We start from the raw sequence: 25,582 nt of genomic DNA, 5'->3' as shown, positions 1-25,582 counted from the left end.
AAAAAAAAAAAAAAAAGTAGTAATTTGAGGATCTGAGTTTAGAACTCAAACACTTCTGGAAGACACCCTATTTCTGTAACTTGCAATTTAAAGTACAACATAATTTTTGACAACTGTCAGAAGTTGACATTTTAAAGCAAATTTATTATTCCCTGATACAAAGCCATAGTAATAAAATCTTCAAGAAAGACGATATAAATAAATATAGTATAAAAAAAAAAGAAAAATCACCAAATATATTAATTTATATCATTTTTTCAAGCATATATCACTGCTTTTGTAAAATCTGCCTCAACCTGTCAAGTTTAGGCAATACATCCAACACCAACCACCCTTTGTAACAAACATACCTCAGAGACATGAGTCACTTTCATAAATTTAAACTCCCATGAGCTTAAACAAAATATTTAGAAGTGAAATGAATATTAGAAAAGCTCCAGCCAAGGCTGGAACAGAAGTAAATCTTTTGGAAACAGTGCAGACAATAAGCACAGTTGGCTTTGGCAAGAACCAATATCTTCATCAACTCACGACCTCCCCAAATAGCCTAAACCACGTGTATGGAAAATCAGAAAAGCATGGAATGGTTTGGATTGGAAGGGACCTTAAGGACCACCTAGTTCCAACCCCCTGCCATGGGCAGGGACACCTCTATGTGTGCATTCCATTTTTCTCTATTTTTAGCTCCCTCCTTAAGGATACAGGACTCGTTATGGGATGATGCAGGGGAAGAGCATTTTAGGATTGCACAAAACTTGTAATGGCATGTTTAGAGGAGGAACTAAAAGTGGATAAAAGGAAGGACTGAGATGATTTGGGGAGGAACAAGAGTGGAAAAGTGAAGGCAGAAGAGGAAGAAAGGGGCCGGCTGTGTGTGAACAGATTGCTGGTCAGTGCAGTTGTCTGGTCAGATTCCTCATCCCCAGCTGCTGGACAGACCATGGCACGTGGAGGTCAACTCAAACATCTGCTTCCACGTGCTCGTGGGGGTGGGTGTGTTTTTGGGAGTGGGGCATCTGGGGAGACCGGGATCCAGGGGTCAGATATGGGACAGAGTGAGAAGCTAAACCCAGCTACTGAAAGGATCTACACTATCCATACAAATATGGGTATTTTACACTTATAGATGTTCAGCTGCTTCACAGAAAGATGGAGAGGTTTGGGTTAGAAGGGACCTGCAGTGAGCAGGGACATCTTCAACTAGACCTTGCTGTTCAGACCCTGATGGGAGCATCCACCACCTCTTTGGGAAAACAATTCCTGTGTCTCACAGCATCAGCAGCATCAGTGACCATGAGTTCTCAGTGTGTGGTCAGTCATGTATATATATAAATAAATGTATATATTGAGTTGTGCCTGTGTGTGTGTGCATGTGCTTGCTGGGAATGTATGATCAGTCTCTTTACTGCTTGGAACTGGGGCCATGGGAGCTGCAGCAGACTCGCTGCTGGATTTGGGAACCCCTGACACTACTTATCATAGAATCATAGAATAGATTGGGTTGGAAAAGACCTCCAAGATCATCAAGTCCAACCCCTGACCCAACTCCAATTACTATAGCATGGCACTAAGGGCCACATCCAATCTCTGCTTAAAAACCTCCAGGGATGGTGAATCCACCACCTCTCTGGGTAGGCTGTTCCAATGCCTGAGCCCTTTTGAGATGCTCTACACCACCTGTTCTTTCATCACAAGTGTTTTAAATCACTTCAGAAAAGGCATTTTAATGTCTTTCTGCAGCAAAATTCTCCAAGATGGACTGAAAAGGGTCTGGAAGAGCCAGAGTTGGGAGCATTTGCATGGAGTGACATTTTAACTTGCCAGATTTCTGAGGAGGAGCATGGCAAACATGAATAACGATTGAGGTCACTTCCCCATGCAACAAGCAACTCAAAATAGATTATGAGTATTTTTTTAAGAACAAGATGGAGTGTTACTGTGGTCAAAGAAAGAGAATATCTTATTGTACACACTGACTCTTTTAAAGTGCAGACCAAGAGTCGCTCCCCCATCAGGCAGGACCGACCCCAAGCCTCACTTCATCTTTCAGAGTGGAGAGAAGTTCTGGTTTGTCTCAAATAACTGCTTTCCAGTAATCTCTTTCTACACACACAAAATTTCTCCTCTATCAGGATCTAGCAGACACTAACTTCTATTAGCAAAACAAAAGCGAAGTTCTCATATAGTTCAGTTTATTTATAAATAAACATAAGGAGAACAAACATTTAAGTGAAAATGTATGGGGTTTTTTCCCTAAAAATTATTCTAGAGGAAAAAATTCTAGATTCTCCAGATTTCTCCAGCACCTAATCCAGGTAAGAAACAACAGCCAAGGTCATGCAGACAAAATCTAAGTGATAAAATATTACTATCATATTCTTTTTGATTATTTTTAAGGCATCCATTATTGCTCCTTCATACTTGCTGGATTCAACCCCAGTATCTTACAGTTCTTTCATTCAGCTCAGACTTTGGGAAGAACAATCAGCCAGAAAGAGTCAGAAAAAAAAGTCAAAAAACCCCTGAAACAATCAATGCTCAGTTATTACAGTGGGAGATGCCTTCACAAATCTTCAGGTGCAGATCAACCCTCCAGTTTGCATCCAGTCACGGGGACTCGGAGCTGGAAATGTGCAGAAATCAGACAATACCTCATCATTTGCTTTCTCTATAAAAAGAACTTCTTCCTTTCCCACCTCAAGTGAGAGTTGTATTTTTACAAGTCTTTTAATGGCCTCTACAGAAACATCCTCATGAAGTAATTTGACTTCTATATATTTTATAAAGTAGGGAAAATGCTGCAGGAGTAGCAGAGAGACAGAGAGGGCAAACCACAGCCATTAGCTGAATTCTTATTGACCAAATGAACCACAGATTATTTGTATTTTGAGTGTTAAACCCAAACTATTCCAGGAAACCTTTTAGAAACTAATGGATACAAACCTCTTTTTTTCTTTCTTTCTTTTTCTCTCCTTTTTTTTTTTTCTTTTTACAAGTCCAAAGGACATCAGAGAGAACAGATTGGGTAAATCCTGGAAAGCCTGTGTGTGGCAGATGACTCTCCCAGGAAAGCAAGATCTCAAGGCATAACACACTATGTAAGAAGATGCTCATACCCTGGACTTAAATGTATATAAGGTAAAGGAAGGAAATCTAGTGGGAAAAAGTGACAGAATAGACAAAACTAAGTAGGATCAGAAAGATGGGTTAACAGAAATGTGAAGGAGGTTCCCAGGGTCAGGGAAGGACTCAGAGAGGAGTGGGATCTGCTGATAGAGAAAACGACGACAACAAACTAAGTTTTTAAAGTAAAGGGGGGGGAGAAACAACAAAGGAAAGACATTTTATTTGTATTTATATTTTCTACTTCGTATTTCAAAACCATGACTGAACATGAGAGACAAGAAGGACCTCACGCGAAGACAGGACAAGGGTATGAGGAGACAGAAGTGAGAAGGGTTAACAGGGAATGTGAGACAGAAAGACACCGTGAGATGGGAAATTCCAGAATTTCAAGGAAATTCTGAGTCACAAGGAAGACAAAGTGAGTGTCTAATGATATGAAGGTAGCAAAGAAAAGGAGGAGGAAAGGAGTATAGAGGAGAGCAGCAGGGGACTTCTTGGGAAACAGAGGTGGCTGCAGCTTTTTAATGCAGTTAAAACACAAATCTGAATTAATTAGAAGGCAGAAACCAAAAGCCTAAAGAGATTCTAAGAAGAGTGGAAAAGTTTTAAGGAAGGCAAAATCCCAGCAGGGGTTTTATTCTTCAGTCAGGAAAGCCAAGACCTCCAGGCAGCGAGTGTTAAAGATTTGGGATAACGTGGCACTGCGAGGACGGGGGTTTGGGAAGGAACTGTTGGTCCAACAAGGTCTGACTGAAAGAAGACGGCACAACCAGGAAAGGTCTCCTAAAATGCAAACTGCCTGGCCTGGGGTGATGTTTTCAGCCTCAAAAAATACTGTGTATCACAAAACTGAGACAGTTTTAAGGGCATGTACCTGGCATTACAAGTCTCAGTGCAGAATGAGCCTCTCTCCATGTCATTGAAATCACAAGAAATCAAGTAAACTTAAAATAGCAATAAAAATCATTCTAATAACAACTAGCCTCTCCCATGTGTGTATTTTGGAGGCTGCTCCCACCACCTGAGAGGTGCAGATTCCCTGCTTTTCTCCCGAGGTCACTGAAGAAGACAGGAGGGAAGAAGTAAGGAAGAAAACCTTTCACAGGGTTTATTTTAAAACCACCCTTTAAAAAGTTTTCAAAACTAGGTAACTAAAAGCACTGAGGCACTAAAAATATTATTTTTAGTGGGTTCCATCAGAGAGAAAAAAATTGCCAAGAAAGTTTTGTGTCTCAGATGTTCCTCCACGCTTTCAAGCTCACTGATACTCACAGAGTACATGGGTCATATTCTTTCTCTACAACGTGCATAAATCTACATGAACAAAAAATTAAGCCTACCTCAACTCTACACTGTCTTCAAACACAGAAAACATTTAGAGCTACTTTCTGTCCCTTGATTGAAGTATACATTTCAAATTATGGTGTGAAGTCGTATTGACTGTGCTTGAAATGCAAAAAAAAATAATTTAAAACACAACCACCAGCTGCTGGACTAAATCATGTTTTTAATGGATGTTTCAGCCATATGCCAGAAAACTTCCAGGAAAATTACATTAAAAGCAGGAAGTCACTAGCACATACCTACAAATAGACACTGGCAAAGTCATTTAACTGATAGAATAAATTTACATGAATACAATGTATTTCCTTGTCTTGCTTTCTGCAGCATCCCAGACTGTCTCTTAATAAATTTAATCAGACCTGAGCCCGACGGACCTGCAGTTCTTGATAGATTTTTGTGTCAATCAGAACCTGAATCTCTCCTCCCCAGGGAATTTTCTTCTTCTCTAATGATCAATAAAAGACCAGTTGCATTAAGACACCTACACTGCCGAGTGTAGCATGTACTGTACTTTTTATTCCCATGAGTTCTTCTTTACTTTCCTCCACTTCCCAGGCTTTGCAGTTTCAGGGTTCGTGGTCATAAAATCATGGAATGGTTTGGGTTGGAAGGGACCTCAAAGATCATCCAGTTCCAACCCCAGTGTAAGAAGATACGAACAACAAACATCCACATTTGCCAGGTCTCACTTGTCCCCCTCTGGAAGATCTTTGACACAACCCTGTGCCAGTACCAGAACAAACATCCACACAGCAAAGCACTCCAGGGCACAGCAACTGGATAATTACACTTAGATGGTTTTGAACTATGAGGACAGAGCGTTGCTATTATGGAGTCATTATGGGATATATAAACCCACATAATTACACAGGGACGAGCTTCGGGCACAAAGCATTTTCATCTTGCTCTTTGCGTTTTCAGAACCCAACTCTGTAAATCGAAACTGTTGACCACCCTCCCACATTATTAAAGCAACAAGAGCCTTAACACTACCTATCCTTTGCATTCTCATTTGTTCCAAAGGATTTTGCAAACGACACAGTGCACACCTATCAGTGGCAAGCAAGTCTCCCTGGCAGGAATTGCTGCCTGCAGTGGAACAGAACAGCGACAGCAGCACAGGGCAGGAAACGAGGAGCACCTCAGAGCCAGCTGCGACTGCTGCAGACATTTTTAGGTGGAGGATGTTAATTATCCCAGCTGGAACCCTGCCAGGAAATCAGCCAGCAGAACACAGCCCCAGTTCATCAATCCAGCTCCTTATGTCACCGAGCCAAACGTGTGGTTTCCCGTCCCACCGGGGCCGGTCCCGTTTCCACGGCTCGTGGCTCTTAATGATGGTTTTTGGTGCCTCCTGCTCTCTGAGCTACAGGATCGTGTGGAACTCACCCAAAAAAAAAAGCTGCTCCACTTTTCTGACAGGGTTTTTTCCCCAGCCTGCTGTGTTGACACAAGATGAATGTCTGGACTACTCTGTTTAAGGTGGTTTTTTTTCCCTCTCTGTGTCTCGCACTGTTGTTTGGGCTTTTTTCTAAAATACAGAGTAAAAACCAAAGAGAATAAAAGTCTTGTTGCCAATTAAAAAGTCAGAAATTCGGTCTAGATAAGAGACTGTGCAACAATGTTGGCTGATGACTCAGTAGGAGGCTCCTTGGGAGAAGCTGAGTCAGCAGCACAGACCCAAAGGGAGTGCTATAAATTCAGAGAGAACACGGGCACTGGTGTCAGCACTGAAGATGCTGAACTAGAATTTGCCATAACACAAAACAAGTAATGCAAGCAACAGGAAACTGAAGTAGTTGACAAGTGAAAATTAATGCCAGAACAGCCAGGCATCAGCACTGAAATTCTACATAAATAAAAAAAACAAAAAACAAACAAACAAAACCTCACCATCACAATAACAAAAACCCATCCCAAAAACTAAACAAACAACCCCCCTTAGAATATTGAAATATCATTGTACATAGTGTATACAGCAAGTACTCAACTTATTCTGATGTACTGGCAACTGAATATTTAAAACAACCCAAACCACAGAGGAAGAGGAAAACAGTAAAACCAAATATACACATAGTGGAGAGGAGGAAAAAACAGCCTCAGGACAGAACAGACTGGAATATTCACTAATTAGTGCTTATGTACACAAAATTTTAACCCTGCCTGCTCAAATGATCACTTCAGTCCAATTTTCACACGCTGAAAAAAACATAAATATGAGTTTGGGGGGACTAACCCACTGAAAAATCAGTATTTTATGCCCAAGTCCTTTAGACTCCTTTCAAAATCCCAGTTGGAGGTTTGTCAGTCTTGTTCTAAAACCCAGGGCTGATGTTTCTGGCAGATGGTATCTTTATATTATGGGATTTACCATGGCATAAACCTGAAAGGTACTTAATTCTGCTGCAATAAAGATAATTAGAATCAAAGTCAACAAAAATGAAATGTTCTGTTATGAGCATGTACTGAAAACACCTTTTTCTCCTACCACACAGGTAAATTTGAAAGCATCTGATACACATTTTACCTTTTGAAGGAAAATTGTCAGAGGATATCCATGATCTCATGGATATTCATTTATCTTTTCACCCACACCCAGAAAATATTATTTTTTTTTAATATGGCTATTAACTTTCTATTTTCAGATTTGGATAATTTTCTATGTATTTCAATATGCACTTGAAACCAAAAAGTACTTCTGCACTGGTGCACTATTTGGTTGATAACTGTTAGGGTGCCAAAATCCTAATTCTACATTTGCACCCACGGGCTTTAAATCACTGCTCAGATTCAGCCAAGTGAAGAAAACGTGTCATTTTGTCACAGAGCAGACTAAAAACCAAGCTGAAAATGACACAACAAGCTTTGGCACTGGGCAGCCTGGCTGCTAAGTTATATTTGAGGTCACTGTGTGGTGACAGAACAGCTAAAAGGCAAAAAAACAGAACAAACATGTTGTTTTAGCAAAGTCAGAACGTTGTTTATACTTGCTCCTATTCATTAAGGTATAGGTATTTTAATACTCATATACCATGAGGGTTTATATATATATATTTATATATGGGACATAATTTTAATTATATTATCAAAGCATCTGACACCTCTGTTCCAAAAGAAATCTTGAGAAGCCCCAAACAAAGCTGCTCTTCCCTCCAAGCCTTTTGCCCCACGTACCTTGTTTTCGGACATCCTCCACAGCAGCGACCAGCTCCTCCTTGAGATCCTGGCTCTCCTTAGCAATTTGATCTCCTTTCTCCAAGAAGTTCTGAGTGGCCTGTTCCACCGAGGCAGCCAAAACATGGGCCTTCTTAGAGCGCCCTTTCTTTTTGCCAGACGGTCCCTTATTGCTCGTGTTCACCAGCGTTGTCACCTTTTGGGCAAGAGAAAACAAAGTTTTGGTCAGTCTGAGCGATTCTCCAGCTACAGAGAGGATCACCTGATCCAATAACACCACTGTTTTCCCTTCCCTGGAAGGGGTTGTAGTGGTCAGACGTATTGGATAAATAAAATTTAAAGTACGAGATCCAGCAGCACATCCCTCAGAAAAGGGTTTTCCCTTCAACCTCTCTTTAGTCTGGGCTGAGCAAATCACAGTCTAGCAGCAAAAAAGAGAAGATAAGAAGCAGTGGTGCTAAAGCATCGTTTTTGCCCCTGTTTTTCATTTTTTAGAGATGAATAAGCTGCTAAAACAGACACTGAACACGCAGGGGTCAGAAACCACTCAGAAATCAACTGTCCCTTGAGATAAGCACCGCCAGGGACATGGAAGTGGTGACAAGAACATCGTGGCTGTTTTCCAGCCATCAAGGTGTGAAGAGCTCCTGCTGCAAAGATTATCCAGGTTCAAGCTCTTTGGGTAAGTGTTGCTTTGCTGTATTCCTAATATTCTGGGGTAAGAAGGCAGCAGACAGTGACATGATCCTGCCAGGATTTAAGCAGAAGGAAAATCTGCTTCCTAAAGGAACTCCTCACTGAGCTGTCAGTAAACTGATTAGAAACTCTAACCACAAAGCTTAACAGCCCAGCACGGGGGGTACCACAGCTCTTTGCTGGAGCGAGAAGGAGTCTTTGCAGGACTCCAGCAGTGAAAGGCTGCCCTCTGTGAAACAGCAGCACTGAACTGGATGCCATCGGGTGTTAAATGCATGAAAAACCAGCAGTGGATCCACAGTGCTCAGGGATACAACTCTCCCTACCCAGGACACAAACCAGAAGTCATGTACTGGTGTGCTGAGCCACACATTCGCTGTAAGGATGAGGAGGAAAAGGAAGTCTGCTGGTACCACTGACAGAAAAACCCATGGCATGTTAGCTACTTTCCCGTTTTTAAAAAGTCAATGACCTACAGCTTCATAAAAACTGCATGAAAAAATTAAGAAAAAAAACCAAAACAAAACTAATATCTTATTAGCATAACTCAATTTTCTGGCAGGGCTTTAAAGCCAACTGGTTTATTTTAAATATCTTAGCCCACCTCTACTGGTGCAAAGGACAGAATGTCTCTGTGAGCTTCTGCAACTAATTGATGCAGGCCTCACCCAAAATTCTGTACACTAATCAAATATATCACTTGATAATTACCATAAGCTCATTTGGCAACCCTATAATGATCCAGGCTTTGTGATCACACTGGGGAACCTTGCTCTCTTATTTTATTAAAGAAGCCTCACACACAGTCCTAGCACAGATCTCTGTTGGAAAAACAGAACTTCACTAATTAATAGTTCAGTCCCATCCTGAATTAAGGCTTCCTTACACAGCTCCAGCAGCACAAAAGGAAGGTGAGGATGCCTTTGCTAAAAGCAGAAAATTCTATTAGCATGGATTTCCCCACGGCAGAGGTCATGTGTGGGCAGGGATGCCTGAAGTGAAAGGGGACAGAGCTGAATCACACACTCATCAAATTAATCCCCAGTCAGCAGCTCCAGCTCAGAGAAGAACATTCCTGGCTCTGTGAATTAAACTGTCTTCCCTACGGATTTCTGAAATGGGTGGGCCAGAGGTTTGAGAGTTGTTCTTCTCCCCCTGCCTTCTCTTTCCTAATTATGTGCTTGACTAGCATTAGGTACTCAAGATTTTCCATAACCACATGAAAAAATATACATACATTGACAATTTTTGAGGAAAATATCAATATGCCTTTCTTTTTTAATTACACTGCTAATCCTTGTGGTTTCTCACTGATCCCTCACAAAGGACAGATGCCTTGTTATCATCTTTTCAGTACAGGCTGGGTGGTAAAAGCATTGAGAGCAGCCCCTTGGAGAAGGGCTTGGGGATACTGGTGGATGAAAAATTAGATATGTCCTGGCAACGTGAGTTTATAACCCAGAAACCCAAAAGCTGTACCCTGGCAGGCACCAAAAGCCCAGCCAGCAGGTCAAGGGAGGTGATTCTGGTCCTCTCTTGTGAGAGCTGGAGCACTGAATCCAGCTCTGAGGAGAACAGCACAAGAAAGACATGGAGCTCCTGGGATGAGTCCACAGACATTCTCCAAGGGCTGGAGCTCCTGGAATGAGTCCACAGACATTTTCCAAGGGCTGGAGCCCCTCTGCTCTGGAGCCAGGCTGGGAGAGCTGGGGGGGGGTTCCCCTGGAGAAGAGAAGGCTCCAGGGAGAGCTGAGAGCCCCTGGCAGGGCCTAAAGGGGCTCCAGGAGAGCTGGAGAGGGACTGGGGACAAGGCATGGAGGGACAGGACAAGGGGGAATGGCTTTAAACGAAAAGAGATTTATATTTAGATTAGATATAAGGAAATTGGGGTTTTTTTTTTGATTATGAGGGTGGTGAGACCCTGGAACATGTTGCCCAGAAAGCCGTGGACGCCCCATCACTGGACATACTCAACGTGAGGTTCTGAGCAACTTATCAAAGTGAAACATGTCCCTGAACATGGCATGGGGACTGGACCAGATGTTCTTTAAGGGTCTCTTCCAGCCCAAATCACTCTGTGATTCCACAGTTTTTAAATATCAATGACAGAAGCTATGGGAGTTTCTCTGAGGGTGGGCAGCATCTGTATGTTCATTTGTATTTAACAAACCAAACTCTGAAAACATGCACATGATGAAAACCATCCACACAAATATTTTGGTTTGGTTGTGGCAGGTGAAATCAACGTAAAAGGGTTTCTCTGAAATATCATTAACTATTTGCAAAAACAAAAAAAAAAATTCACTATTCTGACATAGGCACGTTGTATTTTTGAGTAAATATTATTTGTTCTTCCCAGTGGCATTTCTTGAGTGTAAAGAGCTACAAGTTATTCCCCTCTTCTCATGCACTCCTATATCACCAGCTGCTGGAAACACTCAATGACCTGAGAAAAGACAGCCCTGACATTTTAGTGTTTGGGCCCTTTCACTTGGAGATATAAGGCTGCCCTTCCACTTGAGTGCACTCCCTCATTGCCTCACTGCTTGTACTAATGGGATCCCCCTGAGCACAGTTTTTCAAAATCATACTGTCTCCAAAGGAAGTTTGTTACATCAAAGAAAAAAAAAAAAAGAAAAAAAAGAAAAAGAAAAATCACTACAACTGTCTGGAAAACAAGAACTTCATTTTCCCAACTGTCTCGTGGCTGGGTTTGCCTTTTTTGTTTCCTTTGGCATCAGGATGAAGGAGAGACCTTTCAAAGCACTTTGTGAGAGAAGGAGATTGCGTTATGGGTTAAAGCACCAGCACCAGATTCAATTCCCTGCTCAAAATGAGGTAGAGAACAGACCTGAGCACTGTTATGTTTGTGACCTTCTTCATTTTGACCATCCAGAGGCAGAGCAAACACCAGTGGAACCTGATACATTCCTGGCTCTGCACACCAGAGACTGACTTTGTGATGTGGCTCTCAGCAGTGGTTCATCAGCTGATCCTCAAGCAACTCCAAGGTATTACTGACCACATTACAGGAGGAAATGCTTTCAACAAATTACTTCTTCCTTCACATACAAAACAGAAAAGCAGCTAACTTGGGGTTTTTTCCCATATTTGTGCTTATTCTCTAGTCCCACGTAAAAAATGTGGGTTTTTTCCCTACTACACCACTGAAAGTGTGAACACAGATGTTCTGCTGAGCATGGCCCAGTCCATAATATAACTCGTTTTTCTGATAATAACTGTTCTTCCCTTTTCTCCATCAACTTGACTAATTTGCCACTGTCCTTACCCAGTAAATCATCACAGCTTACATAATTAACTCTTGTAATTATCTCCCCGTGATTAGCACCAGCTGTCTACCTAATTCATAAAACTGAAATCCTCTTTTTCTTCTGTGTAGATATTTGAGTTCCTGTTGGCAAATCTGACTTTCACCATCCACACCGAATTCCAGTGGTTTAACAGCGGCTCAACCCAGGTTTTTTTGTACTCCACCCAGCTCCCTCCAGTGTTTGCAAACACCTGCTGGTTAGCAGAACCCATAAATAAGCAGACTGTTCTCTCTAATGTATAAATTATTAGCTGGGATGTTAAAAAAAAAAAATGCCAGTTACACCCCTCCCTTTTGGCTGCAAAGTACTCAGATAACTCGGGCAACACTGATTAGAGGCAGGATATTTTAATCCAGCGTAGCTGGAGGACACTGAGCTGCTCCAGTTCACATTTCTGCTGCCAAACACTAATTCCTGAACAAATTTGCATATTTCTACTCTGTCATGGTGTACCTTTAGGATGCAATTTAGAGATAGCAACACTGTTACTGTTAATTTATATTTTCCTTATCAGTTCTCCCACCATGGGAAGAGGCCAACGTGAATGAATATTATATAAGGCACCTTTTAAGTTCTTCAGCAAGTATTAATTCTCTGTGGAACTTCTTACTACCTGTTCTGCTATCAAAAAGAAGAAGAAAAGAAAAAGAAAAAAAAAAAAGCCTCCCCAAACCTAATTTCCTCCTACAAATCTCCCTGGAAAATTATCAAAAACCTTCTGCAACAGACAAACCAACCTGAAATACGTTTTCACAAAATATGTTGTTAATAATAAGGCGAAAAGAAAAGCATGATTAAAAGAGAAATCATGGTTATGTCCCCCCTACAAATCTTCCTGAAAAAATTATAAAAAATGTAAGCAACAGCCATAAAAACCTGCAATATGTTTTCACTGACTCTCCCACAACCGAAACAATAATCAGCACAAATTATGGTAACAAAATGTCTCCCCTAATACATTTTGCCTCTAATTTACAATAAACTAGGAGCAAAACTTTTTAAATTCTCCTTTTGTAGCAAATTTCTGCTGTTAATTGGCACTAAAGGACTGTGATGCTGTTTAGGAGGCAAATATCAACTCCAGCTTCTTTTCTTCTAACTCCACCATACAAGGAGTTACCTGGTAGACAGGAAAAAAGAGATTATTTTAATGTTCCACTCGTAAACGACTGAAAATTTATATTCCTCAGGTTTCCCAAGGATTCACTTGCTCCTGGGCATTGTTTGAGGTTCCCCAGACCATTCACTTGTCAACTGGTAACACCACTGGGACCAAAACCATCCCATGGAACTGCCAGTACAAGCAACAACATCCATTACAAGACCCCCACTCTGTCTCTGCCCGGTAGAATCACGAAACCTCTCTTTTAAGAACGAAATAATCCCCTTCCTGAACACAGGTATCTGGCATCTTGTTGGGATTTCGGCAATTCCAGCTTTTGCCAAACCAGAAAAGCTTTAACAGGTAACTGGAGCAAGTTCATTCACATCCCTCAGCAAAACCATTGGCTTAATCTGAGTCCTGTGAAATCTGTTCAGTGCCTTTAACGCAAGTAAAAGATGAAAGTCAGATTTTGGGATGTTCCTCTCTACTTGGAATTCACTCCGGTTTTTCGAAGTGCACGAAAAGGTTTGCTCCCAGTCAAGTGCAACAGCTGAAGACAGTCCATGAGCCACAGATTCCCAGTATTTCAGGTTTTTTTAGGCTACACTGAGCAAGTCAGGCTGCACCATTTCAAAAATTCATGTTTATGTATTGGGTTAAACAGGCATTTTCTGTCAACTATTTTCTTCATTATGGATAAAGGCCAGTTGATGATTGTACTGAGATGGAAAGAGGAACAAGAATTCTTCCCACAGAAAGGCATAATCTTGGCAGGATGACCACCCTACATAGTTTAGGGGCCAGGCCATGAAGTGGTGAGCACAAGGTTGTCTTGGGGGGTAGGAAATGTGAAGTTCCTCAGGCTCAGCAGAGAAGTGAACCAAGTCTTCTTCCCCCATGGGTGAACACCTCAACATCTAGAATATTACACAAGAGGTTGGGGTGCCAGAGCAGAGTGTTTGGGTTTGAAATGAGAAGAATGAGCCATTTTTTCACCCTGAAAGAGGGCTCACACTAAGTCCAACCAAACCTGTGGTCTATTAATCACCATACCACGTAAGTTCCCTGTTGCAGGCCCAGAGCTGAGCATGTAAGTTCTAGAAAGGGATGGGATTTCCAAATACTTGCTCTCCCACACCATGTTCTAAATCTCACTCCAGAGCACCTTCCTTCTCTTCTCCATGTGTTGAAAAGGAGAACTAATCATATAACTAATCCTGTAACTTCTGTTTCTGAATTCCACTCGAGCTGGGTGCCTAAACAGACTTGGCATCTCCAAAACTTTGAGTCTTCCAAAAGCTCTAAATCCAGGATGCTTTCAGGGCTTTATATAGCATAGATTGAATTTTAATTGGAGCAACATTTGGAGATACCAACCCCTCCTGCCTGGATCCTGTCACCATCTTCCTTCTGTTTCTCATCGACCCAGGGAGGCAACATCACGTACCCACGTGAGAACTCAAAATGTTGAAATGAAACCAGTAAAGGGAAGATATTTGGCTCCAGATATCATCTCTGTGCAACCCAGCACAGGTTAACGGGCTACAGTTCAAAAAATGTACCTTTAAACAGCAGAACATAAAGTATATCTTACCTCAGCTAAAAATAATCAGAAAGCTCAAGTCTACCTGATAATCACTAAATACACAAAAAGCGGAATGACCTCAAAGTGGCCAGAAATGTCAACTTCCAGTGCAGCATTCAATGATCTTGGCAACCACTGAGCAGTAATTGAGGATAAAGCTTTTTTTTTTTTTTTTTTTTTTGCACTCAATAACTTTATTTAATGCCTCATAGTTAATAAGTTATTACTGGTGCAACCCCCCTGCTGACATCTGTTATTTTCCTTGTTAATTAAAACAGAAAATGTCACTGATGCCATAAGTGCTTTTCCCTGGCTTTCTCCTATTTTACCAATTTTTAATTTGGAGCAAAACTCTGCTACATTACTTTGGGATGTAGAAGAAAAGTCATTATCAGCTGCAGTTTGCTGTAAGGATGTGAAGCCCCCAAGAAAAGCTGCTACCAGTCTGCATGAATGATAAGAAATAAAAAGTATAAAATAACACCTCATTAACTCTTAATTCCTTCCAGTACTGAATACAGAGCTAACAGTCAAGCTTACAAACACAGCACATGCCAGATGTGAGATATGTAGAATCACTAACTATGTATTACTACCCAAAATTAAGTGTTGTGGTACTTGAAAGAGCATCAAAAATAGAAGACTAGTGCTATTATATATTATGTGGGAGAAAATCAACCAGCAAGTTTTCTTTTCCATGCTCAGAGTTATCAGCATTAATCGATCAGAAACGAAGCCACTCGGTCCTAAATATTGCTAAGTGGGTCCTCAAAATCTGCAAAAAAAACCACAATACAAGGAAAACACAAAAATCTGTGGTTGAATTCGAACCAAATGCAAGTGTATTTGTACTCATGTCAAAGCACCAAATCACTCGAGAGCTGTAAAACAAAAGAAAAAAAGAATCAAAAACCTACTTGGCACCAAACTGTCTCCCAGTTGGTCCAAAAGGCTTTATTCCTCCCAGTTCTTCAGTAGGACAGAGAATAAATTCAGAGGGTGTCTGACTGATTCAAGGGAGATGCTGCATTTAACCACATGAGGGCACACCTCACTAGAGGAATCACAAAACACTCCTGAAATCCCTGGATTCCTTGTACTTCGTGCGGTATTACTGAATCCGTGTTAAAGACTCGTCACCGTAAACAGCACAGACTTTTTAAAGGGGAATTCTTAGTTGGTATTTAACGTGCCGTTTTCTTGACACTTCAGCAGTTATTTCGGATGCGGTTATCAAAGGGACTCAACCACAGAACAAGTACAACAAGTTGTTCTGGCTAAGAGGAAAAAAAAAAAAAAAGGGAGAGAGGGAATTTCCATCCCTGGAAGTGTTTTTTTAAGGCAAGGCTGGAGCAACCTGGGACAGTGGAAGGTGTCCCTGCCCATGGCAGGGGGTGGAACTGGATGATCTTTAAGGTCCCTCCCAACTCAAACCATCCCATGAGTCTATGCTGAAGGAATAAAACACCTAATAGTTCGATTTCCTGCCTTACTGGATGCTGCATCAAAAATAAAAGCTTTATTAATATCTCCCTCTTTTAGGTTTTTTTACGCCAGTGATTGGTGAAGGCATTCTGTGAGGGGAAAAACCACAAAACAATTTAAATAATCCTTAACTGGATACTAAAATAAGGCAGCAGGCAATTCTAAAGGCAAGTAGCAAGACATTTCAGCTTCTCAGAGGCAAATTGATCTCCCCAGGCTTCCAGGAGCCAAAGAAGAGACTCCACTGAGTGCCTTCCCTGAGCTGTGGATGAAGACTCACTCCCCCAGGGCAGTGTTACTGTTTGGGAACTCTCCTAAACAGCACTTAAAACAATCTCTTACATCACTAGAAACCCAAGGAAAACTATTCCCAGGAGTTTCCCTTTCAGTTAAACGGATATCATTTCATTTTCTGGGAGTTCTATTTTGAATAGTATGAAGAATAATGAAATTAATTTATTCTTCATGTGTGGGTTTTGTTTTTTTTTAAATTAACAACTGTGGAAAAAAAATTTATTCAAAAGTAACACCAAGAAAATTGAGAAAATCTTTTTTTTTTCCAAGAGGACTGCACAAACTTCTTCAAGGTAAAATGTGCACAGGTTAAGGCCAATATTATTACCCTGTTCTATCAGACCTCATCCAAACAAAAATTAATTTACTCTACAAAATACACAGAATTACAGAATTATTCGGGTTGGATGGGACCTTAAAGATCATCTAGTCCAACCCCCCTGCCATGGGCAGGGACACCTCCCACTGCTGATCACAAATTTTCAGATGCATTTCACTTTCAGTCACCCATTTCACGCACTGGTTTTTGTGGAGTTCTGCTGGGTTTCTGTCAGCCCATTTCCTCACCTGCTGAGATACTCCTCGTGCCAGCCCTTGAGTTTTTGAGTATATCCACCTTCCTCCCAGATTGGTCTTGAATATTTATTGAAGGTGCATTTCAGCCCACGGCCCAAAGCAATGGCAAGACATTAAAAACCATCAGCTTGGCCCCAAGCCCCAGAGAATTCTCTTGGCAACTGGTGGACATCAATCTTCCACCACTTCTATTGAAGTCCAGAAGTCCAGCCAGTTTTTGACCTCCTGAGTAGTCCACATACCCCCTGCACACTGTAGAGAGGTTCAGGAGGGAAGGCCTATATTTCATCTGCAGTCAAGACCCTTACACAGCACTCGGTTCTCTCTATTGTGTGTCTTTTGCACAGCAATACAGCAGAGAAATATTTCTTTAAAAAAAAAAAATCCAGAAGAAAAACACAACTGTGGTATTACAAACAATTTGTGTGAGAGACTTGACAGAGTCTGTGGAAAGGTTACTTCATTTCTTTTGGGGTTTTGTTTTGGTTTTGTTTTGTTTTGTTTTAATACTAACTGACTGAGCTTTCAACTTATTAGTATTCAGCTAAAATGAGATTCAAAGCTGCCTTTTGGTGGTCATACATATGGTGTACCTGCAACCACAGATCACTTCATTCATTTGGGCATTTGGGCTGGGGATCACACATTACTTTTCAGTAGAGCACATCCCATGCATGAAAAGCGTGAGGTGCTGTGCTGGCCCTCAAACACAGACTGGTTTGGGCTGGAAGACCAAAGAGCTGAAGCTGGAAGATTCAAAAGACCATTTCTTTCCAACCATCTGCCATGGGCAGAGACACTTCCACTATCCCACATTGCTCCAAGCCCCGTCCAACCTGGCTTTGGACACTTCCAGGGATGGGAAAGCCACAGCTTCTCTGGGCAACCTGCTGACCACACTCCTTTTGATTCCTCTAATTTCACTTTAGAATTCCCCCCCTCCCCGGGGTCCTGCCCTGGCAATCAGTTGCCAATTCAAAAAGCTCGTTCAGAGACAGAAATTCCAGGCATGGCAAAAGTGAACGCTTCCAGAAACCGCCTTTGGTCAAACCAGAAGCAAGTACTGGCTTTGTCCCAGGATCTGCCAGGAACAGAAGCCATCCCTGTCCTCCTCCTGCTGTTCTAGATTTTTTTTTATTTTTTGTCAGAAGAACAGAGAGCAGCACCACCGTCCCACACATTCCACAGGCAGAGCAGACATCAACATTTTTTTCTCATTGTCTGTTTCAACAAAACCATGAGTAATACACCAAATTATCCCTCTGCATACGGCACCTAAACCTCCCCAATCACCCCAGCAATAGGCATTTGCCTGCCTACCTGATAACTGAATTTGGGGTTGTGTTTTTTTTCTCCCCTCCCCGTGACAAAGATCAAATTGTTTTCCCCTCCTGCTGCAGATTAAACAGCCCTTCCCAACCCACCGTGTCTCTTCTCATCACCACCGTCAGCATCGATTTTCCAAACAGTAACACAATAACTCTGGATTAAACTTAACCCTGCGGTGAAGGAAAGAACAAAGTCACAAATTGGAGGGAAAATAACCTCGACTGGCAGTGACAGCCAAGGAAAGTCTGAGAAATGGAAAAGAAAAGAATCTGATGTATATTCCCAGCTCTAAGTGGCAACTGGCAGAGCAGAACAGCAGGTGCCAAGGAGAAGCTGGTCTGTCTGAAACACAGAGTGACGTGAAATTGGTTTTCAACTCCTTTTTGGCACGAGCAAAGACACACCAAATAAGCTTTTTTATTAAAACCTGAATGCAGTAATTAACGTTAAATATATGGACTTCAGGCTGCATTTGTGAGAATAAGCTATTTAACAAGGATGACATCCTTAATGGTAAATAATTCCATATTACGTTTTTACACAATTATCTCAGTAGGCTGTTACTGCTATAAATTAAAAAAAAAAAAAAAATTTAGATCTTTTCAGCCAGCTTCTTATCAAGCGCCTCTAAACTGTGTTCTTTAATTATTAAAAGAAAAGCCTTTTAAAATGCCAAAATTCTCCCATTTAACTGTAACAGAAGAGAACACAAAGCTCTGGAACATAACTTTCCCCTGCCACTAAGTAGTGCTCAAGCAAAGAATGGTCATTCTTCACAAATGCTGTTTAGACAAGTTGAAAACCACCCAACAGAGGCTTTGAGGACTCAGTTTTATTTCTTTGCCTTCAGGGCAGTGCACGGAGTCAGGAGAAATTTGTACACGAGAAAAACAAAAAGGAAAGAATCGACTCACAGAAGTCCAAAAATTTGAAAATAAATACAGCTGAAGGCACAATACGAAAAGTTTGAGGCACAGGGAATGTGTGAAAGCTTGTAAAAATACCATCCTCAGTATAACCAAGGAGACTCGAGGGACTGGGAACAAAAAAATTACGATTAGCATCATCTACAAGTGAAAACGTTTGTGAAGTGCCACAGCCAAAGCAGAGAAAAGGATTAAAAGAACAAGCATTTGGTGAAACTAAACGTAAAAATCCCTCCACTCTGCCACTTGAAAGCTTGCACATCAGGGCAAGCAACTCCTACTGCTGTTCCAAGGGGTGTGTTTATCCCTGGGTTGGGTATTGTTTGGGTACTTTTATCTTAGATGTAATGAATCCCTTTCATTAACCCTGCTAATTGATAAACGTTTCATTTCAATACGAATGCACCTCCTGCTCTGTTTCTAGATAAGGTCTCATTTTTGCTATTTGCTGTAAACTATATGAACACCATTATCAAATACAAAAAATCCTGATTTTACTTCTATTTTTTTTTTTCATTAAGCACGTGGTTCTGAGTTGCTACATTCCCTCACAGATGTAAAGGGAATTACATTTCTATAGTGTAAGAGATTAACTTATGTACACTCTGGAGAGAGCTAACAAAAGGCCACTTTGCTGTTAAATCACTACAGAAGATAATTCTACATCACTGAACACAACTTTCCACTAAGATTTATCTATGAAGGCAGATTCTATAATTTGTTATTTATGGGGATTACCCACAGGGATGACAGGATGATGAGCTCAGCCTGTAATTGGAACCAACAGTTTCTTTCCTGCAAACGTGGGAAGCTTCGGAGGCGTGACCAGGATAACAGAGATATAAAAGGCCATTTTATTTTTGATTGTTATAAAACTGTGCTTGAGCCCAGATCTGTTCTGGAAAGATTCGCTTCCAGAGGTGTTGATGAATCTCCTCTTCCACAGGAACAACTCTGATCTGCAGCCTCAACAAGGATCTTTTTAGGCAGCAGCACTGGCCCATCATGAACAAGAGTCGATGACTTGCAGCTGATGATGCTGCTACACCAGCAACCAGAACCACACTGGATTTTCCCTGGGCTCAAATAAATTGTCCTATTCACAGACTGAATGAGTTAAACTCTTGTAAAGACCACTACGGCCGATGACTGTGAGTTTAAAATTAAGCATATTTTCCTTACAGTTTTGCCTGATTACAAATCACAGGATGGTTTGGGTTGGAAAGGACCTTAAAGATCACCCAGTTCCAACCCCCTGCCATGGGCAGGGACACCTTTCACCAGAGCAGGCTCCTCAGGTGACTTAATTTACACAACAATGTACTGTTAGTCAGCACAAGTAAGAGCCCTTATGCAAAGATTGGTTGCATCATTTCAGTGTTTAGCTACTCCTTTATCAAAAATTACAATCTTGCACTTTTTCCATTCAATATGTAAATCTTGGTCCTCCTCCAGGCAACTTTCTTTGGTACTCTTGACATTTAAAATCAAATGATGACAGAAGGAGCAAATGAACTTTCTTACACTTAGTGCAGGACAACACAGTCAGAAGCTGTTTCTATCTACTGAAACACTACATTTGAAAATTCAGCCAGGATTGTACTGCAAGCTGCTTTTGCTCTTGCCTTCCAATTTTTTTTTTTTTCATTTCCTCTTCCTACTTTTAGCCTTGGGTTCTCTCATTAAATAAAAAAAAAAAAAAACAGTCAAACCTTTTCTGTAAACACAAGTTTTGATGACAGAGCACTATTAAAAGGTGTTTCTTAAGTAGTAGCAATAAGCATTGAAAAGTAAAGGTCAGCCTTACAAATTACGGTTATTTAGTGGTATTTATTATGTAAACCCTTTAGTACTTCAAATGCCCATTTTTAAGCTCAAAGGCCTTTGTGAAGTGAACTGGTTTTCCATTAAATTTTAGGCCAAATAAATGTGATTTACTGCGTTGACAAACTGACAGAAAGATGGGAAGAGGTTTCAGAAGAACATGTGGGAACATAACATAGAAAAGCCCAGGCCTAACAAAGGTTGTTTTGGGGGTCTGAGGTTTTGTTTGTTTGTTTTTAGGACTGAACTGGAAGCAAAAGATAAGGAACACATCCTGTGGGATGCTCTTTTTATAGGGTTGATCAGTTCTGCATTATACAGTGCCAGCGATTTGTGTTCCTTTGAAAACCAAATGCTGCTTAGATGCAATTAGGTCATTAGACTGTATTTGACATCATTTCATTTGAATATTAGTTTCACCTTATCTCATGACTCCCAAGAAAGAGGAGAGAGGCTGCTCAGTGCACACGTTTCAGCCAAATGAAATTATCAGCACTCTGAAATTTCAGGAATTATGAGATGGCTGAAATCTCCACGCTCTACCATGAAAACCAAGAACCTGCATTTCGATACCTGCTTCAAGTGGTTGCATTCCCTTATAACGGGAACATAACAATATTCCAAATATAACAATAAAATAGGAATTTAAATAATTTTCCTAAATAGTAATTTAAATAATTTTGCCTTTTTTTTTTTTTCAGCTGGTTGATCAGATTGTTTCTAAAGCAGGAAAACGCCATCCCCAGAAACCAAAACCACATTAATTTATGCTGATTTACTGAACTGATTTAATCCACAACTTCAAGAGATACTTGGAAGAAAGACAATCTCACTGCATTTATCCCAGCAGAGTCACACAGGTCTGCAACAGAGGGACAGTGCCCAGAAATGTATCAACAAGAGTTACTGAAGTTATTAATTTGTGAGGAAATTGCTGCTGGCTGACAAGAAACTCTCTAAAGCTTTGACAAACATCTAAACAAACATCTCGAAGACATCAGCAATTAAGAAGGATGAGCCTACAAAGAACAAACAACCTTTCTGGAAGTATTTATACGAAATTAAGAGTGGGATTATAGACTTTGAATGGCAGGAAATGTCTCTTTTCAGGAAGAGAAAGAGATGTGTTTGCCATGGAAGAGGAATTATGAAGATTTACATTTCCTGGGCGTCATCCTCTCTTATCTCATATTCGTGTATTCAAGATTTGTTGTTATTGTTGGGTTTAATAATTCGAAACATTTTCAGCCATGACTGTGAATTCAAATTAATTAAAATACAATCAGGAGGGAAGGATCCCTTCCTAAGGAACTAAATCAGTCCAAGACAACACCCAGAGACATCATCCAATATTAGACAGAAGCATTGTATTAATACACTCAGATTTTTCTGAAGAATTAGAAGCTGTTCGGTACTGGGACAGCCATTGGTATGTTTGTTCTCCCCTAAAGGCTTGCTTGGGAATTCTAAATTCACAGAAAATTTGGTGTTGGGTTGCCTTTTTTTTTTTTTTTTTTAAATAATATTGACTACAAAGTATATATGATAGAATTAAATTACATGTAAAAGAAAAATGGATAGAATAACACACAAACAAGGGGCAAACAACAAACCTTGCCTATAAGTGAGGATTTGCCTTTAAATGACAGGTGTTGCTTCACAAACAGAATTCACACAAATACCTGCAGTATTTCCCCTATCTGTCACTACTTGAACCAAACTTGAAGCCTGAATCTAAACAACCTGCTGTTTGTCTACACAGGCAAATGCAGGTAGGAGTGAGGCGTTTTAAAGGCTTAAATATTCCCTTTTATTCATAAGCAGAACTGGAGCCACAGCAAGGACATCAAGTCAGACAACCTCAGAAAATTACCACAGAAAGCCACTTACATTTGCTAAATATTTCTGTCCGGAATATGAATACAAGTAGTTAAATATTTATGATCTCTTTAATACAATCTGCTATAAATGGAAAAAAAAATTATCAACTTCAATATTTGATTGCACAAGCAAAGGTTTCACACCTATTAACTTTTTTTAAACCAGAATATTTTCCCATTTAAGCACAGGTGCTCTGAAGGATGCTGTCCCTGTAATATTCCAATTTCTTTGATAAATTTTGCAGCCCCAGTAGCAGGCTGGGAAGAGACTGAAGTCCAAACAGGTGACATTATTCATTAGGCACGTGGTGTTAATTCCTGAGCATCCTTGTAATGGATCACGACTGTGCTTTGCTGAGACTCGAGGGCACAGCCTGCACTCCAAGATAAAACCCCTGCTCAAAATCCTCTTGCCACAGGAAGAATTGCAGCTGATTTATCTCCAAAAGATAAATTTCCTGATTTTTAAGAAGGCATTAGGTTGCTTATTAGTCTCAGACTTGAGCACCAGCTCAGGGGGAAGCCAGAACTTCCTTAGCAAGAACATCAGGCTCTTCCAGACTAAGTGGGAAGGAATAATTTCTTTGGAGCCTCAGTGCTGACCTGAACCTGTGCAGTCTCCAAAAATAATAAAAATGAAAACCTACACTTACCCACACTCCAGGAGCACACTCCCTCTGACTGTTTGACACAGAGAAAAGAATCACCCTTTCAGAGACAGCAGAGAATTTGCACAGCAAAAGGCAAAACATGATGAAGATTCCCATAATGTTTAGTTAAAATTTCACTTTGCAATATATTTGATTATCAGTCTCTGTGTGAAGACAGAGCGTGGCTGTTGATTTTGACCCAGGCCTTGATCCCCATCCCACCACTTAATAAAAACCTTACAGCTTCCTTAGAATAGCAGAATCTGACAATCATTCTCTTCTTAAAGAAAAATGTCTTGAGAATTGAAATGAGAGAAAGGTCAAAAAAAGCATTGTGACCTTTTGTCCTTGCTCTATGACAAAAATCTTAATATTATTCCTTGTGTTTGTTCACATCCTTTTTTTTTTTTTCCCCAGGAAACTGCTCGGATCATAATCATAAGCTTTCACAAACCCCAGAATAATATAACTCAATAACAAATGTAATTAAAATGTAACAGATAAGATCTCTGGACTCAGGATCTTCCATACAGACCATCTCTGCTCATCAGTGTCTCCATTAGTTTTCCTACTTCCTCTTGGGCCTCTGATAGAGATCTTGAAGGGAAATAATTCAGCCTTCAAATTTAGCAAAGGACACAGGGAAGGTACATATTTGATATATGATTGAAGTGGAAGAGAAACAGATGGCACAGTATGGATAAAATAAACCCTTCTGGTACTGAAATTATTCAAAACTAAAGCTGACCACAAAGAAGCACAGAGGACACTTGCTGCATTTAGGGATAAAATGGGAGACAAATGCTAAAAATACCAAGGTATGAACTTGAGCATGAGGAAAAAATAAAGGATATAAACCAAAGCTGTCATTGTTTCAAAAAGATGCTGTGAGTGGCACCACTCACTGATGGTCAGAAAGGAAAAGGCTTTAGCAGCAGAAAAACTGAGAAAAACAAACAGGTAAAAAAAAACACCTGTGGAAGGGGAGTAAAAAATATCTGGGCTGTCCCACTCCAAAACTGAACCAGCTCCACCTCTCCCCCCTTCCTGGCAGCACCTATTCCGGTTTTAAAGACTATAAAATGGCACCAAGTTGCACCAGGGGAGGTTTAGATCAGGTGTTAGGAAAAGGTTTTTCACTAAAAAGGGTTTTCAAGCATCAGAACAGGCTGCCCAGGGAAGTGGTGGAGTTCCCATCCCTGGAAGTGTTTGAAAAACACGTGGATATGGCACCTGAGGACATGGTTTAGTGACGAACATGGCGGTGCTGGGCTGATGGTTGGACTTGCATGATCTTAGAAAAATCTTAGAAATTATTTTACAATGATTTTATCAAGTCTTTTCCAACTTCAACAATTCTGTGATTCCATGATTACCATCCACTGCATGACTTCCTTGGGAAATCTGCTTTAATGCTGTATAGTTAACGATACCTGGCCAAATGACGAGCTTTCTAATTGCCTGGACTGAATTCCACTCTATATTTTCAGATTATCATCTGCAATTAGCCAAGGTTATGTTGACTCCTAATTCTGTCTCCCAGCACGATTCCAGCCCCAGCTTGAGCTTGGTGTTCTCTGCAGAGGCAGGAGGCATCTTCTCATTCCATTGTCTGGACCTTCAGCTAAAATACCGAAAAAATCAGAATGCCATTCACCTGACTCAGCTCCATTGACAGTGAAACCAGTTGTAAACCTCATTCCAGGGCAGTTTCACCTAAGCCAGGGCTTCCTCCTGAGGATGGCATTTCAGGCAGTGTCAAAAAGACTTAAAGGAGGCAACTACAAGGATCTACATTCCTTATAGCCCGTACAAACACCACCAAAAGTCTTGCTCAGGACCAGCTGAGAATCAAATCACTCCCTCACAAAAAGATGCGATAGAACCGGAACAAAAAAACGGAGGGAGGAGAACTTCCAGAGAGAGAGAAAAGGACAATTCCTGCACACTTACAGAGCCTTACAATCTTCCTCAGCAATCTGCTCCTGGACACTGGTGAAGACAGGAGACACGGCCAACCCCAGCTCAGCCTGACAGCCCTCACAACCCTCAGGTCTTATCAAACCACCCGTTTTTGGGGTTTTTTTGCTTTTTTTTAGCAGGACTCCGCTTCTGAAAGGGGCTGCCTGGATGCAGCAGCTGATAATTCCTGTGCCCAGTGTGTCATCCTGTTAAAAGTGTTGAAAGAAAATTCCAACAGAACCAATTTTTGCCCCTGAAAAAATGATTTCTTGGCTACCGGAGCACTAAAAAGCG

The 25,582-nt window shown here is 40.8% G+C and overlaps 1 protein-coding gene across 1 annotated transcript in view; it reads right to left on the bottom strand.

Annotated features, from left to right (window-relative positions):
• Positions 1–7,644: 7,644 nt before the first annotated feature.
• LOC114069599 (catenin alpha-2-like) overlaps positions 7,645–25,582 on the bottom strand; it is a gene marked incomplete at its 3' end in the record, with an annotated part of 92,400 nt that continues 74,462 nt past the window's right edge. Inside the window, exon 3 of the mRNA XM_027906496.1 lies at positions 7,645–7,840. Coding sequence (XP_027762297.1) covers positions 7,645–7,840 — 196 coding nt within the window. The remainder of the gene's footprint in view (positions 7,841–25,582) is intronic.

The sequence above is a fragment of the Empidonax traillii genome, unplaced genomic scaffold (genome assembly GCF_003031625.1).
Source record: "Empidonax traillii isolate 1590-97213 ecotype Southwest subspecies unplaced genomic scaffold, ASM303162v1 scaffold1307:size210176, whole genome shotgun sequence".
Classification (NCBI taxonomy): Eukaryota; Metazoa; Chordata; class Aves; order Passeriformes; family Tyrannidae; genus Empidonax; species Empidonax traillii.
This window is presented reverse-complemented; position numbering and strand designations above follow the sequence as displayed.